The 14,778-nt window shown below is 35.3% G+C and overlaps 1 protein-coding gene and 1 long non-coding RNA gene across 6 annotated transcripts in view; one reads left to right on the forward strand and one right to left on the reverse strand.

Moving 5' to 3' along the window:
• The window catches only part of LOC147654261 (uncharacterized), a 34,085-nt gene extending 26,382 nt beyond the window's left edge, over positions 1–7,703 (forward strand). Inside the window, exons 3-5 of one of the 2 annotated variants that reach the window (XR_015284812.1) lie at positions 1,703–1,841; positions 5,640–5,691; positions 6,416–6,483. This is a non-coding gene — a long non-coding RNA (uncharacterized LOC147654261). Of the gene's footprint in view, positions 1–1,702; positions 1,842–5,639; positions 5,692–6,415 lie in introns of both variants that reach the window. The other variant, XR_015284813.1, reaches the window with a different exon arrangement.
• The window catches only part of CEP126 (centrosomal protein 126), a 53,180-nt gene that overhangs the window by 14,693 nt on the left and 23,709 nt on the right, over positions 1–14,778 (reverse strand). The window contains exons 6-12 of one of the 4 annotated variants that reach the window (XM_086882004.1): positions 13,237–13,621; positions 11,506–12,189; positions 7,502–7,626; positions 7,086–7,173; positions 6,359–6,568; positions 3,903–3,966; positions 1,043–1,386 (exon numbers count right to left, since the gene is read on the reverse strand). In XM_086882004.1, coding sequence (XP_086738130.1) covers position 1,386; positions 3,903–3,966; positions 6,359–6,568; positions 7,086–7,173; positions 7,502–7,626; positions 11,506–12,189; positions 13,237–13,621 — 1,557 coding nt within the window. In that variant the 3' untranslated portion in view covers positions 1,043–1,385. Of the gene's footprint in view, positions 1–746; positions 1,387–3,901; positions 3,967–6,358; positions 6,569–7,085; positions 7,174–7,501; positions 7,627–11,505; positions 13,622–14,778 lie in introns of those variants that run through there. The other 3 variants (XR_015284811.1, XM_086882002.1, XM_086882003.1) reach the window with 3 other exon arrangements.

Genomic DNA, 14,778 nt, shown 5'->3' on the forward strand with positions numbered 1-14,778 from the left:
GCAATTTTGATGTTTAAATACAGTTTATCTTAATGGGCTCCAGACTGAAGTCAGCCCCTTAAACCCAGATTTTTCCTCCAAAGATGTTGTAATGCCTAGCTAGAGGAGAAAGGCTATTTATTAATTATTATTCCATTCTTCAAAATATTTTATTGAAAAAATCAATCTTTCCCTAAATATTTTAATATTTATATATAAAAAATATAAATATTTTCTTTGTAAAATTTAAGCTGCTATTTGCTATATGTAGTTCACCTTAGTCTTGGCTGACACAATGCACCAGCAGGTAGCTCTAAACCCTGATAAACAGTCCATTGCTATGATGGGCACATTTTCCTCTTCTCTTTTTCTTACAGGCTGGTTCCTTCCTAAGCAATGGCAGTACTTTTTAAAGACAATAGTATGGTGATCTTGTTATGATGGGGAACAACAAAGTTTTTAAAGCACTTTTTCCAAATGATAATTTAAAAGCTTCTTTTGGCAAGATACATTCCACTTATAGGATACCAGTCTCTAAATGGGGGGATGTGTTCCTGTGGTTGCACTATTGCAGCACTCCTGAAATAAGGCTCTCCTAAGCTTCCATACACTTTGTTTCAAAGACTAGCAGTAACACAATGTTACTGTGTGCTGATGAAACACAGCTCTGGTCAAAGTACGGGAGTGCTTAATGCTCCAGACAAACCCTACTATTGTTACTGCGTAGGTATGAACAGAAAATCAGGCATCTAATATAGAGTTAGAAATTTGAGATTTTATAAATTGTTTTTATTGTTTCTTGCAGCTAATTACAGCCTAAATTTGTTGATTGATTCTGCTTGCTTTTAAAAATAAAGAGATGTGGATGTGGCACCTGGGTACTGGTTTAATGGTAAATGTGGTCATGTCAGGTTGAACTTGATCTTCCAACTGAAATGATTGTGTGATTTTATGATTCTATGAATACTTATCTACTTTTTGTTGAAACAGCAGAGGAAGTGAAAAAGAAGTTAAAAAGTCACAATTTCCTAGCAATTAACTAACTTCACAGATTAAGGTATCATGCTGGTTAACAAAAGGCCTTTAATCCAGAACTGGCATAACAATTCAGATGTTTTTTAAAAAATTTTACAATAAAGTGCAGAATAAAATAGTTATCCTAAAAATGCTTACCAGTCAATTGACATTCATTATTTGAATTTCTGCTTTCTTCTTGATTTTGTTGCTAATTTTGTAGTGTCAAACAGTATACACACTGCATATAAAGTACATAAAGTCACAAGATCCTGTAGCAGATAATGTCAGTGTCTCCTGTACAATTGCAGTGGGTTACCAGCTGGAGGTACTCTGGTATTTCAGTGAGGCTATTGCAGGGCTGACCCAAGAGGACATGCATTGTTGAATACTCTATAATAAAACAGAAAATAAAGAGATATGCATGTATATAAACAGAAATGTAATTATGTGTAACATTCAAGAAGCATCATTTGATGGTATCATGTGACCTGTTTTCCATTCCATAAGCAACTGCATACCTTCATCTGGATTTAGAGGTTGGTGTTACAGAGTATAATGTCCTTCACAGAAATTACTGAGTAAATATCCATATTTTATTTGGGTGCTCTGAAACAAGGAGAGCTGAAACAGGTTATTCTCTTGGTGAAGTAAAAATTTAAAATCCCATTGCTTTGATGAAATCTCATCCCTGTGTATTTTTTGGCAGCTGGATACTTGTATGACACTTCATTCTTGTCATCAAGAAGAATTCCAAACCAGTGGCTGAGATTTGAATGTATGTGGTGTTGCACTAAGTAGAGGTTTGCAACAAATCTATATCTATAGCTGGACACCTGTTTCAATGTGTAAGTATATACTTGTAGTGAATGAAAGATCTTAAATGTCCATCAGAGAACTTACAGTTCCAGAGACTGGACAGCCTAAGCAATATTTAGTGTTTATATCTTATTCATGAAATAAAAATCTTGTAGATGAATTAGTGGGAGAAAATTTTGCCACAGACCAGTCAGCTAAGAAAGAATTCTGTCTACTGAAAGCCAGGGATATGCATTGGTGAGGAGAACAGCTTTGTTTCCTTTTATTTTTAATGTAGGACAGACCACGAAGACCAGAGAAAAAGCTCAAAAATGCATTTTTAAAACACACCTAGATCCAATAAAGGTAACTGTGCAAAAAAAGGAAAAAAATACAAGTTATTTAGCCATAAACAACTAAATGTATAAGAGACAGAAGAAAGGAAGCTGAGGTTCCAAGTCACACCTATTACTGAGATTCACAAGAAGAAAGGCACTGAGGCACCATGGTCTCTTCACATTCTCACTTCAAAACAGGCAATCATTTTGAATTTAGGAGCTGGGATGCTTCCTGGGGTGTTTTGGTCTCAAATTCAGAAAGCTGCAAAATCTTTACAAATAAAGAATATTTTCTTTAACATTTTTGGTAACAGCTTATCCAGGAAAGTATATGCAGTGTGCAAAGCAGATCACCTAGAGCGTGATCACACAGCATGTACAGGACCACCAGGGTATCAGGCTCAGCCAGCATGGATTTAGGAAAGTCAGGTCCTCTTTGACTGACCTGATCACCTTCTATGACCAGGTCACCCACTTAGTGGATGCAGGAAAGGCTGTGCATATTCTTCATCTGGACTTCAGTAAAGTCTTTATCACAGTTTCCCACAGCAGTCTCCTGGAAAACTGGCTGCTTATGGTGTAAAATACTGTCTAGTTGGCTGATCCCAGAAAGTGGTGGTGCCTGGAGTTACAACCAGCTGGCACCTGGTCACAAGTGGGTTTCCCAAGGGCTCAGTGCTGGGGCCAGTTCTTTATCACCGATCTGGATGAGGGGATAAATACACCCTCGGTCACTTTGCAGCTGACACCAAGTTGGGTGGGAGTATTGATCTGCTGGTGGCTCTGCAGGGCAATCTGGACCGGCTGAATCAATGGCTCAGGGGAGGTTTAAGTTGGATATTAGGATGATTTTAATAATGGAAAAGGTTGCCAGTCATTGCTACATGCTCTGCAGGGTAATGGTGGTGTCCACATCCCGTGTAGATGTGACACTTAAAGATGTGGGCTAGGAATGGACTGGGCAGTGCTTGGTTAATGGTTGGACTTGATGATCTGAGAGAACTTTTTCAACCAAAACAATTGTGTGATCCTATGTTTCTAAGCATATGGTCATATCTGTAATTTTTCTTCAGTGTAAATTTATAGTATAGGAGAAGACTGATGATACAGAATTATAAATACTAACTCCTGCATCATACACTGAACTTTTGAAAAGTAACTTTTGTGCTTCAGACACTCATATGCCTATTAATTGCTTTACATTCCAGGTATCATATTTTATTTCCAGCTGACAAGATCTAGAATATACGAAACAAAATACAAATACTTACTGAAGAAAAATAATACCTATCACTTGTAGAAATGGTATACTTTCAGGTCAAAGTAGGAATGCATTGCATTCACAATTATTTTATGCACTGTCTTGCATAATTATCCCTTTTCTCTCTATGTTGTTAAGAAATACAAATTACTTATGAGTTATATATACTTCAAATGGACCCTGCTAAATTACTGTTACTTAAAAGTTCTTGGAACTTCCTGGACTTAGCAAGTGTCTTCAGATAACTAAATAAAAATAAAGCCAGAGGATGAGGCAGTCCTATATAAATTGTTAAAGCCTGTTTACAGTAATAAAACAGTTCATGGTTGTTGGGGCTTTTTACATAACCAGAAAATAGGGCAAGCTATTGATAGATAGATAGATAGATAGATAGATAGATAGATAGATAGATAGATAGATATCAGTATTTTCAATGATATTTTTACAATAAAATAAGCCATAAGGTTAGTTTATAGAAATTAAAGCTGAACACATTTAAATTAAATACTTACTATGGGTTGCTTATCTGCAAAACATGTAAAGCAAATGGATTTCTGGTAATGGCTTCTTGAACATCTGAAAAAAACATGAAAGTATATATTTAATATTATAAAACAAAATATTTCAATAAAAATAAGATTCACCATCAAATATTCAACTCAAAACTTTCTGAATATTGTGAAAATGTAATTTAATAGCACTGGTTTTATCTCCCCTACCAAAGGCTGCTGAAGTATAGGCCATGCCTCTATTTTTAAAATTTGCATCTAAATAGTATATGACTAATAATGATACTAAATAATGACTAATTGATACTAAAAAAAATTAGTATCAATAAAAACATCTAAATCTAGAGAAAAGAATGCCATCTACACTGGCAGCAAATATTCTGGATGTAGATTGGCTAGTGATTGACTGCAATTCATTAAAAAGACCCATATAAAGCTACAGTTTTTCAGTTTGGTAACATGTGAAAACAAAGCCAAAAGAAGGGGTGCAAAAAGGTAACAGTTTAGAAAAGCAATGTACTTGTATGACATGTAAATACATACAGCACTTACCTACTTAAAAGTACTTACATGTAAGTCTACCTGTAAAATTTCCCAGCTTCCTATTACCAATTTTAATCCCTAAATAATTAGGCATGCTAATTAAATTGCAGATACGTATGTGTATGTATTACACTAACTTTCACAGTTACTTCATTTGCAATCTGTTAACTCCTATGATTCTTTTACTGTTTCTTCCATATTGCTATGTACTTTTCTTACACTTTGCCTTTTCACACTTTGAAAACCTCAGCATTTTCAAATGCTCCCAGTTCTTTTTCTGAATTTACCTTTCCCTTCTCTGCAGCTTCTCTGTTACTTATACAGAAAATTAATTTTATATGCTCATATTTCTCTTTTCATATCTACTTTCTTAACCTAAGCACATCATACTGAAACACTTCTCTGGTAAAGAATGGATTCTTTAATTTCCATTTGCCTGGAAGCAATAACCACAGGTTATGATAAAATGAAATTCTGAACCACTGTTTGACAGAGCATGAATTGTAAACTACAGCTGCAGAAAGTTTCTAAACAATTGAAAAGATCTTTTATTCTCTTGTTGTAGTTTATAGGAAACTGAAGCCTTTTTCCTCAAAGTCAGACTATTCACCATGTAATGTAGAAATATAAGGATAGTGTGCAGAATTTTAATAAGCTCTGGTTTAGCTTGATTCCAGTCAATAAGGGGGAAAATTGGGTAACCTGACCATGAAATGGTGCAGTCCAGAAGGATTAGTAGTGGAATAATAAAGTGAAATCAACAGACTTTAAGAAAGCACACTCTAATAAACTCAAATAATTGGCATGTAAACTTTTATATGAGAAAAGTCCAAGGAAAATGTAAAATTCTGGAGAGCTGGCAATTCCATGTAGAGCACAAATGACAAGCAGTTATTCCAATCATATAAAAAGCCAAGCAGAAATGTGAAGAGATTAAGTCATAAAGTCCCCACTGATTCCAAGTACAGGATGGAGCACACAAAATAGCAAAATTATGCCAAACTAATGTGAATTTTTAATGGAAAACCTGAATGATCACATTGGTCAAAGCAAACCCAAAAGTAGCAAGAGACTCAAGAAGTTTGTTCTTCAAGTGTAATAGTTATCATAGGATGACTAATGAAAGTGTTAGCTAATGAATCACTAGGGAAAAATTTATCAAGTACAGAGTACAGACTTTTTCCCTGCATTCTTCAGCAAAATGGAAGCTGTGATGGGGAGTTCATATAAAGAGCACCAGTTAAAGCAGGTAAGAAATCCACCTGGCATAAAAGAACGAGTTAGAGAACACTTAGGTAAGTCTGACTTTTTAAAATGGTTGCACAAGTAATATTCACTTAAACAATTTTATTTATCTGCAGCAATGTCAGAACTCATTTCTAGCCTTTCAGAATTCATGGAGAAGAGGAACATTCTAAAATATTAGAAGAAAATGAAAAGCCATTCATTATAAAGGGCTACATTTGTAAAACTATATGACATAGAAGGCAATAATTTGCAAAAAAGGACTGCAAAAAAATTAAGATGGGTAAGCTTTAGAACAGATTTCCAAGTGAGACTGATGCATCTGATGCACCTTGAAGGAACAATTTTGACAAACATCTCTTACAAACAGCATGTACAATTAGGCTGAGCCAGTTTCTTCTGAAGTTGTCCTCCCATCATATTTAGAGTTATTTTTTACCAAGACAAAGTTACCATTATTTTAAAGTAATTTTAATTAGTAAATTTAATTAACTTAAATAGGGGGTTCCTGATTTTAATACACTGTTTGTTACATTTAGTAAATAACAACAACAACAATAATGTAATATATTTCTATTACAGGATTCCTGGTTTTTAAAAAAAATCTATGCCAACAAAATATAAAGTTATTTAATGAATTGATGTAGCATTCCATTTATTATCTAACTTACTCTGTAGCTTTTGATTCAGACAATCCAGGGACTGGAAAATCTTGTGTTCTTCTGCAGAAAGAGCACTCCTGCCTGGACACGGACCCCTTTTAAGCAGTGAGGGCTTGCTGGCTGGCTGCACACGGTCCATGGCTGCCAGAATTTCATCCTCTGCAATTGGTGTACTTGCTAGTTTTTCTGCCACTAGAAACTGAGCAATGCTTTCTGAAACTGAAGAGATTACAGAGGGAACTTCAAATGAGAAGGTCTTGTTTGAATAATCATTTAAATAAACTACTCATTTTCATGACTGGTCTGTGAAACACACAAAATTGATGTTAAAAGAAGGGAAAGGTGGCAAAATCAAGAAACATTATATGTTAGAAAATGAAATAATTAAGAACACTAATGCATCTTAAAAATGGCACCAGAGAAAGTCCTAATGAGTTTGGAAATATGTAATCATAGCAAGCAATACCTGTTCATATCATACAGTTATATGTGACAAACACATTTAAAAACAAGGAGGAATGGAATGAAAACTGAATATATGTTGTAAGCATTTATAAAACCATTAATATCATGCTCTATGATGCTATATCTTACATTTACAGGAAAAAAAATTTGCTGTAGAGAATTACCCTTTCTTACTTAGAATCGCTGATGCCAAAAGTCGCAAGTCATGTGGGTGTATCTGTCATTCTACTTTATGTATAACCAAGAACTAAAGTGAGTTGCCTTACTATACCTTCCTCAGATTTAGAGATGTTTTTCATTCTTTGTACTGGAACAAATGCAGACTGAATGGGACTCAGTTGGACAGCACATAATGAATTCTATAAAAAAATATTGTAAGAGTAGTTTAAGTATAATTTAAGGTAACTATACTACCTTCTGAACATGTTTTGTTTATAATTTAGTAGTACCAAATGTTTTCAACGGAAAAAATATTACTGTAAACAAGTACAGAGATGTATTCTATATATTTTGTTTATATATATATATCTTCTATTGGTTTTATTCCTTTCATTTGCAGTGACAGCAAGCTGACTAAGCACATTGATTCAAAATCATGTGACAAGGAACAAATCTTTGATATTCCTGAAACTCTTTCCACTTTGAAGATAAAAAACATTTTTATTTTTTATAGTATTTTATATTAACCTGTGCATGATGAGCAGGTTTCTGTATTTTAGAGACGACACTTTGTCTTCGGCATTCTGAAAAAGCTCGGTGTTTATTTTCATAGTTGTCAAAAACCTGATTTTGTCTTGTAACAGGAACACCACCTTAAATGACATGCAGACAAAATTAAACCAAAAATGTGTAAACAACATGATAAATATAGTAGTTGCAAAACTAATAATGATGAGTAAATGTCTCTGCCTAAATTTAGATATTTACATCTGATCTCCTTAAATTGTCTTGGATGTGGACATAAGCAGCTTATGTGAAGCCCAATGTTGAGTCCCAGATAATAAAGATGGTCTGTACAGAGATACAAGGTGGTCTTACCAAGTAAAAAGGAGAAAGAAAGGTGAGCTGTGATATAAAAAATAACAAATAAGTAATGTTTTAGAAAATAAATTGCATTTAGAGAATAATCTTAAAGTCTAACTGTCCAACACAATAGATGACTGTTGAGAAATTGTTGTATCTCAATGTTAATTGATTCAACTTTCATTAAGATTACATAGTAGTGTGCAGAAAACATGTAGTAGTTCACAGAGTTTATTTGATTAACAAAATTACAGAATGGCAGAGGTGGGAAGGGACCTTCTGAAGTCATCTGGTCCAGTGCCCCCATTCAAGCAGAGCCACATAGAGCTCATTGCCCAGGACCATGGTCTGATGGCTTTTGAGTGACTCCAAGGACGGAGACTCAAGAAAGTCTCTGGGCAATTTATGCCGGTGCTCAGTCACTGTCATAATAAGAAAAAAAAAAAAGTTTCCTGATGTCCAGAGGGAAATTCCTGTGTTTCAGTTTGTACCCACTGCCCAGGTACTTTCAGTGGGCACCACTAAAGAGAGCCTGGCTCCATCCTCTTTGCAGCTTCCTTCCAGGTATTTATAGATGTTGGTAAGATTCCCCAACGCCTTCTCCAGGCTGAATATCCCAAATTCTCTCAGCCTTTCCTCATAGGAGAGGTGCTCCAGTCCCTTTACCATCTTTGTGGCTCTTCGCTAGACTATCTCCAGCATGTCCATGTCTCTCTTGTACTGAGGAGCCCAGAACTGAACACAGTATTCCAGATGTGGCCTCACAGGTATTGTGAGGTTTAAAAATCATGGATTTAAACCTTATTTCTATAGCTTGGCATTTTGTAGTTAATCTTATTAATTAGTATCTCTTTGTGCTAATTTTTAAAAGGCAGTACTGCTGCGCAGCATTTTCTCTCAGTGAGAGAGGTCTAATTTGTACTTCAAATTTATCTCAGTTTTGTCTGGTGTAGCAATACATTTTCAGAATTGAAGTGTTGAGTTTCAGATTAAAATTATGCTCTTAATTAAACTTTCATGTGTACAAACTGGAGATGCAAATTAGAATTTTCATGTGTAACTCAAGAATCTGCATAGCAAGGAGATACTGTATTCTAATTTGTAAATACAGTTCCTAGATTTGTAAATGGAGTTACTTGATTTAAACTTGGGAAAACAAATCGCCTATTTATTTACACAATAAATATTTACATGTGCAGTTTAATGTACAGTTCATAATTGAAAACAATTTATATGTTTTCTGGTTATTACAGTGACATTAAAGCAGAATTCTTATCACTCATAGAAAAAGAAAACTGATCCTAGAAACATATTTGAAACTTGTCATCTGGCTGCTGCCTTCAATAGTAACATGGAACATATTAGCTTTGAAATGTTGCCATCTAGTTATATGCAAATTATTGTAACATGATACATGGCGCTGAATAGCACCTGAAAAGGAAAGGAAATGTGATCATGCTATATTGAATATGAGAGAAAATAAAAAAATAAAGAAAAAAAGAACTCTCTTGTTATATAAGTAATAACATCATATTTTTCTGAAAAAATAGAATTCAAAGCTGTTCTATGTGTATGCATCAATACTTAATTTAATTAATTTGCAAAACTAGATCAATGCCAAGGAGAAGATTCCTTTGAGACATATAAGACAAAACAATGATAATAATCAATAGTATCTTTAAGGGAATACTGAACAGTCTACTGCTATTTAACTGTAAGCATGTTAATTTGCTCCATATTTGTCATGGGTTAAAGGTTAAACACATTTTTAAAGGCTTTACTGACTGAACAAGAAAGGTGCTAAAAATTCTAATATCCTGCTACAATAATATGTTATAATATGTGTCAGGCAGAAGATGAACTTGAACTTGAAGCCTGGAAGCCAAACTAAATTAAGATCCTCATGGAAAACAGTTGTATTCATCTGGTTCTCACTTTCTTTACATTTGGCAAAGCATTGCAACAGATCACATTTTCTACAGTGTCTTCACAAACTTCATGGAACTCTGTGGATCCTTTACTAGAGAGCAGTGCAGTATTCAGTCTCACTGCAAGCACTTTAGGACAAGACTATGGTGTCTGTGTGCATTTGCAGGAAACTGAACAAATAACAGCAAGTCAGTAAGAGTTATCTAGAGTATTTAAAATCAATCAGACTTTCAAAATACAAAATATAAGCAGATACTGAGAGAGGGCAACCCACATAAATTTTAAAAGGCAGTAACTCAGCCCTTCTCTAAAAGAGCTGGAGGTATGTGACGCTGGGGATGCAGCATTTAAAGTTGCAGTGAAGACACTGTTAGTAGTGCACAACTTGGACCCAGGACATTTCCTGATTCATTGATCTGATGTGAAGATAAGGACATCAAGAGACAAAAATGTCTGCTGGAGGCAAGGTGTGGTAATGCAAGTCTTCATTCATTTCCAATGTAAAATCAAATAGGTTAAGTCACACAGATCTTAAACTCATGTTTGACTTTGAACTGGAACAGACAAGCAGATAATATTTTCTCTTCCCACCCCTGCTTTAGGCCAAGAATATTCACCTGCCTGTATCTGCTCTTACACAACAGAGTTTTTCTGAATCACTCCATAGTTAAAACTCTGTATTATTGTAGATAAAACTAGAAATGTGGGGAGTTTAAAGTTATAGGTATTCATTATTTTGCTAGAAGTATCTTTGAGTTGCATGGGCAATCCTTGGGGTGATCCCAGTATGTGAAGCAGTTTGGAGTACTGACTATATCTGAAGCAGGGACTACAGCTTCAGGAACTTCAGCTGCAGCTCTCAGGAGCTCCAGCTGCAGCCCTCAGAAGGAAGCAAACCAGCATACTAAATAGAAATTACAGGTACAAGGATGTCATCAGTGCCCAAGGCACAGAATATAGCTAGGCTGCACAGGACAAACAAGGCAAATCAAAATGCATGAAATGTTAAGTTGAAATGTAAATTGAAATGTAAACCCCAGGAGATTAAAGTTTATTTTCCCAAAAATTTCTTATCCATCTTTCCTGTATCTTACCAACCAATTTGTGCCTCATATTGTTCCCAAGGTTTTTTTTAATAAAATGCAGGATTGTACCTCAAATTTCTTAAAATTCTTTATAAATCAGATACACCTTGCAGCAGAGAAAAGTTTGACTGGCAGAAGCTATTTAATTTTTACTTATCTTTAATTATTGCTCAGGTTTTAATAGTATTATTGGGACTAAGTCTCAGTAATTGTAGACATTTACAGTGTCAGCATTTTAAAAACACAATAGAACTAAAAGTCTTTCATGTGGCAGTGATTGCTGGACAACAAGTTATCACTCTCAGTTACCTTGTAAAACTGACTTGTATAAACCTAGTCACTTCCTCCTATATCATTATTTAGACCACCTGTCACATCTGCTCATTAGTCATGAATATAATCTCAGGGAAAATACTTCCTTTTTACTTAATATTGCAGAGAGCTATTAGAAATGAGGACTGACATTAGAGAGGCCTCTGGGCACCACTAGAATAGAAATGAGAATGACAAATGGTGAAAGCTTGTTCAAACTAGCTGTGTTGTGTGAATGGATGAAAGGTTGGATGTTTTAACTGAAAACAAATCTGTGATGTGTTTGAAGAAGACTTTTGTCTGAACATCCCCCCATCCCAGACCCAGAAACATGACTCTTACCAGTAGCAGAGTCTTTTGGAGCTTGGGTAGAATGTGCTCCGTGCCAGAAGGTGCTTGTTTTTCCAGCTGCTGGGATATGATGGAGCTGTAATCCCCTTTCTGTGTTAACAAGTTTTCTCTCAGAGCAAGTTACTGAATGATCTTGACAGGCGCTTGCCTGAACATTATTTACAGAACAAGTATTTTTTGCCCAAGGTTCATATTTGGCTGTGCTGCAGTCAGGTGTAGAGATGGCAGTGGCCAAGCCAGCATGACCAGCAGTATTCTCACTGTTTTCTTCACTGTTCCTATTTAAAACCTGACTTGCTAGCACCACATGCCTGCCATTGAAATCACTGGTAGCTTGCAGGCCGGCAGGCAGCAGTGACTGACACCCAGGGCTAGCTGTGTTTTCAACACTTCTGTTTCCCAGCAGAGGTGTGGAAGGTGCGTGAGGTGCAAGATATTTCCCTGGAGCTTTTTGAGTTTTATTGGCTTCAGTGGCTGACTGCAGTTGGATCGTAGTGCCTTTTTTCTTCTTGGGCATAAAACGTGACTGGACTCTTACAGATGTTGCTCCTCTGGTTATTTTTGCTTTATTTTTGAGTTGACCACCTTCTTCAATTTTAGCATTGTCGCTGTATTCTGGGGGTTCACTTGCTTCATCTTTTGATACCATCCAAGCTTTCTTAGCAGAAAAGGATCCTGTAGATGTAAATATATTCTGAGATGGGTATTCTTTATTTGATTTTTCAGTATTAACATTTGGTTTTGACATATGAGAATTTTTCTGATGATTTTTTATGAACATGGGGTTTGAAGGCTGAGCAACAGCACTTAAATTATTTTTAGGAGCATTATTTGCAGTTTGAACACATTGCAGTTGTGAAGAAGATATTTCACTGATGCTTTTTTCATAGCATTTTTCATTATTTTCTATTATTATCTGGTCAATTTGGTCACACCATTTTAGCTTCCTATTGTATTTTTCATTTTCTGCACTTTTCTTTTTTATTTTTGCCAGTTCTAAACTGTCTCTGATAGATGACATGAGTTGAGTTCCAAGACTGATCCCATGGTCTGTAACCACAGCTTTGAAATGACTGGGTTCATATTTAGAATCCTTCTTTAAGATACTCCTGAATAAGTTTGCTCTTTTTCTTTCAAGAATATTATTTTTCAGGATTTTTTCCTGTGCAGGAGCATCAGAATTAAAATCAGTATCAGGTAACAGTGAAATATTTTCAATAATATTTCTCTTTCCTCCTTTATTATTCAGTTGCTTAACTTCCAACAGAACTGAGGCATTTGGTATGTCCTGAAATAAAGATGTTTCTGAAATAATAGCATTCATGCATTTAATATTTTCTTCTTTTGTTTTAGTCATTTTTCCTAAGGTATTTTTAAAAAAACTTGTAGTGATGTTTTTGTCCTTTGGTAATACATCATGTGTGCTGGGAATGCCAGTGGAACATCCCTGATTAGGAAATAAGATTACAGATGTTGCAATAGGTTGACTGGATGCTTGCATAGATTTAGTTCTCTCCTGTGGGGTCATTTTAAAACTCTGATCTTGCATCAGATCCTGAATTCTTTCTCCTGGAATAGAACAAGGGCTGTCCCAGGCTCTGCTACGATTGAAAACAGGATGACCAGTGTCAAATGTGCTAGCTGTTCCAGAAGATGGCTTGCTTCTGTCTTTTATATTTTGCAGAAAACTAAATGCATTACTTACAGAGGTCTTTTGCTTACCAGAGGCAGAGAATTCTGCAGGTTGTTTTCCAGATCTGTGAGAAGTAGGTGATTCCTCTTCTGAAGTGTTTACATGTTCAGCAGGAGTTAGAACATTATGTTTAGCTACAGGATCATGAATAGGTATGTTGTGGTAGTGCAGCAAATCTAAATTTCTCAGACAATTATTTAGATGTGCATTTTTAGAAGCACTTTGATCTGTGTGAAGTAAACCATTATTCCTAGTCTGGCATTTTTCTGGATCATACAGGGCACAGTCACACTGTGTGGTAAAAGATGATTCACCCTGTGTTGTGCAATTTCCATTTTGTTCTCCAGCCTCAAGACTGTCAAGGCTCATCAGGCTTTCTGAATCATCTGTTTCTTTGACTTCTTGATGAAAATTCTGAAATACAGGCATAAAACTGAACTCTAAGATTTATCAGAAATGAGGTTTTTCTGATAATAATTTTTCATTAATGAGAGGTTAGACCAAATGAATATTGAGCCTAGCATATTTATGATTTGGAGTCATATCTCCATGAATGTTTCCATCAAGTCAAAATTTACCTGTGTTAAATTGCAAAAGAAAATTACATAGTTTGGGAAGAAATCCAGAGGAGATAGCAGCACAGTGCAATGAATTTAATCTTAAATTATATATAAATTCTGCAATATAAAAAACGAACTAGAGTTGTCTGAACAAAGTACTGTTTCTGGATTTCCCTATGAGACTGGGTGGTTTTCATCCTCTGTAAGGGTACTTGAGTTACAAATTGAAAGAGAATCCATGAAAATGAAGGTTTTTTAGTGGATCTACCCCAAACTGCAACTTTTCCATAATACTGGACTAGGTATATTTCTTTCCATACAAAGTACCAGAAGCGATGTGAGTTAAGTCTTGTCATGGCAAACACATAAAAGTCTCTTGGTTATCATAACCACAGTGATTAACAACTCCCCCCACTGAAACTCCTGTTTCAAGTCTTTCAGAGAGAATAAAATATCTCCTGTTCTCTGAGGACAGATTAAGTCCCAGGGCATAAGGGATTCTCATCCACTTCCCCAACCTTTTCATTAAATTTTAATGGAGTGATGAATAACAGCAACTGGTACCATCTGAAACACCAGTGAGACAATTGTGTGCATGTACTATACAAATGTTTTCTTCACTATTACTCCTCTATCCAAGCACTGATATGCTGACATGGTTGAAAATACATACTTTGTAAAGTACAGGACTTCAAAATACACATGAACATAAAGAAAATGAAGCATGTCAACAGTTTTCACAGTCTCATACACTCCTTCTTGGAAGTTCACTTTCACACAGGTCAGCAGCAAAGTTATTTTAAACCTAATGTGGGATAAAAATGATGTGAAAAATTAAGAGAAGCCAAATTAGATATGCAATATAGATTTTTTTTCATTAGTGACTTCAAATGGAAAATATTTCAACTAGCAAAATCTGTTAAGTAGTGACTGTATATCCTCCACATGAGTGACTATATATCCCCTAGCAATGAAATAGAATTGACATTTTGAAAACTCACCAGAGTTCTT

Source organism: Cyanistes caeruleus, chromosome 3 (assembly GCF_971803275.1).
Source record: "Cyanistes caeruleus chromosome 3, bCyaCae1.hap1.1, whole genome shotgun sequence".
In the NCBI taxonomy this organism is placed as follows: Eukaryota; Metazoa; Chordata; class Aves; order Passeriformes; family Paridae; genus Cyanistes; species Cyanistes caeruleus.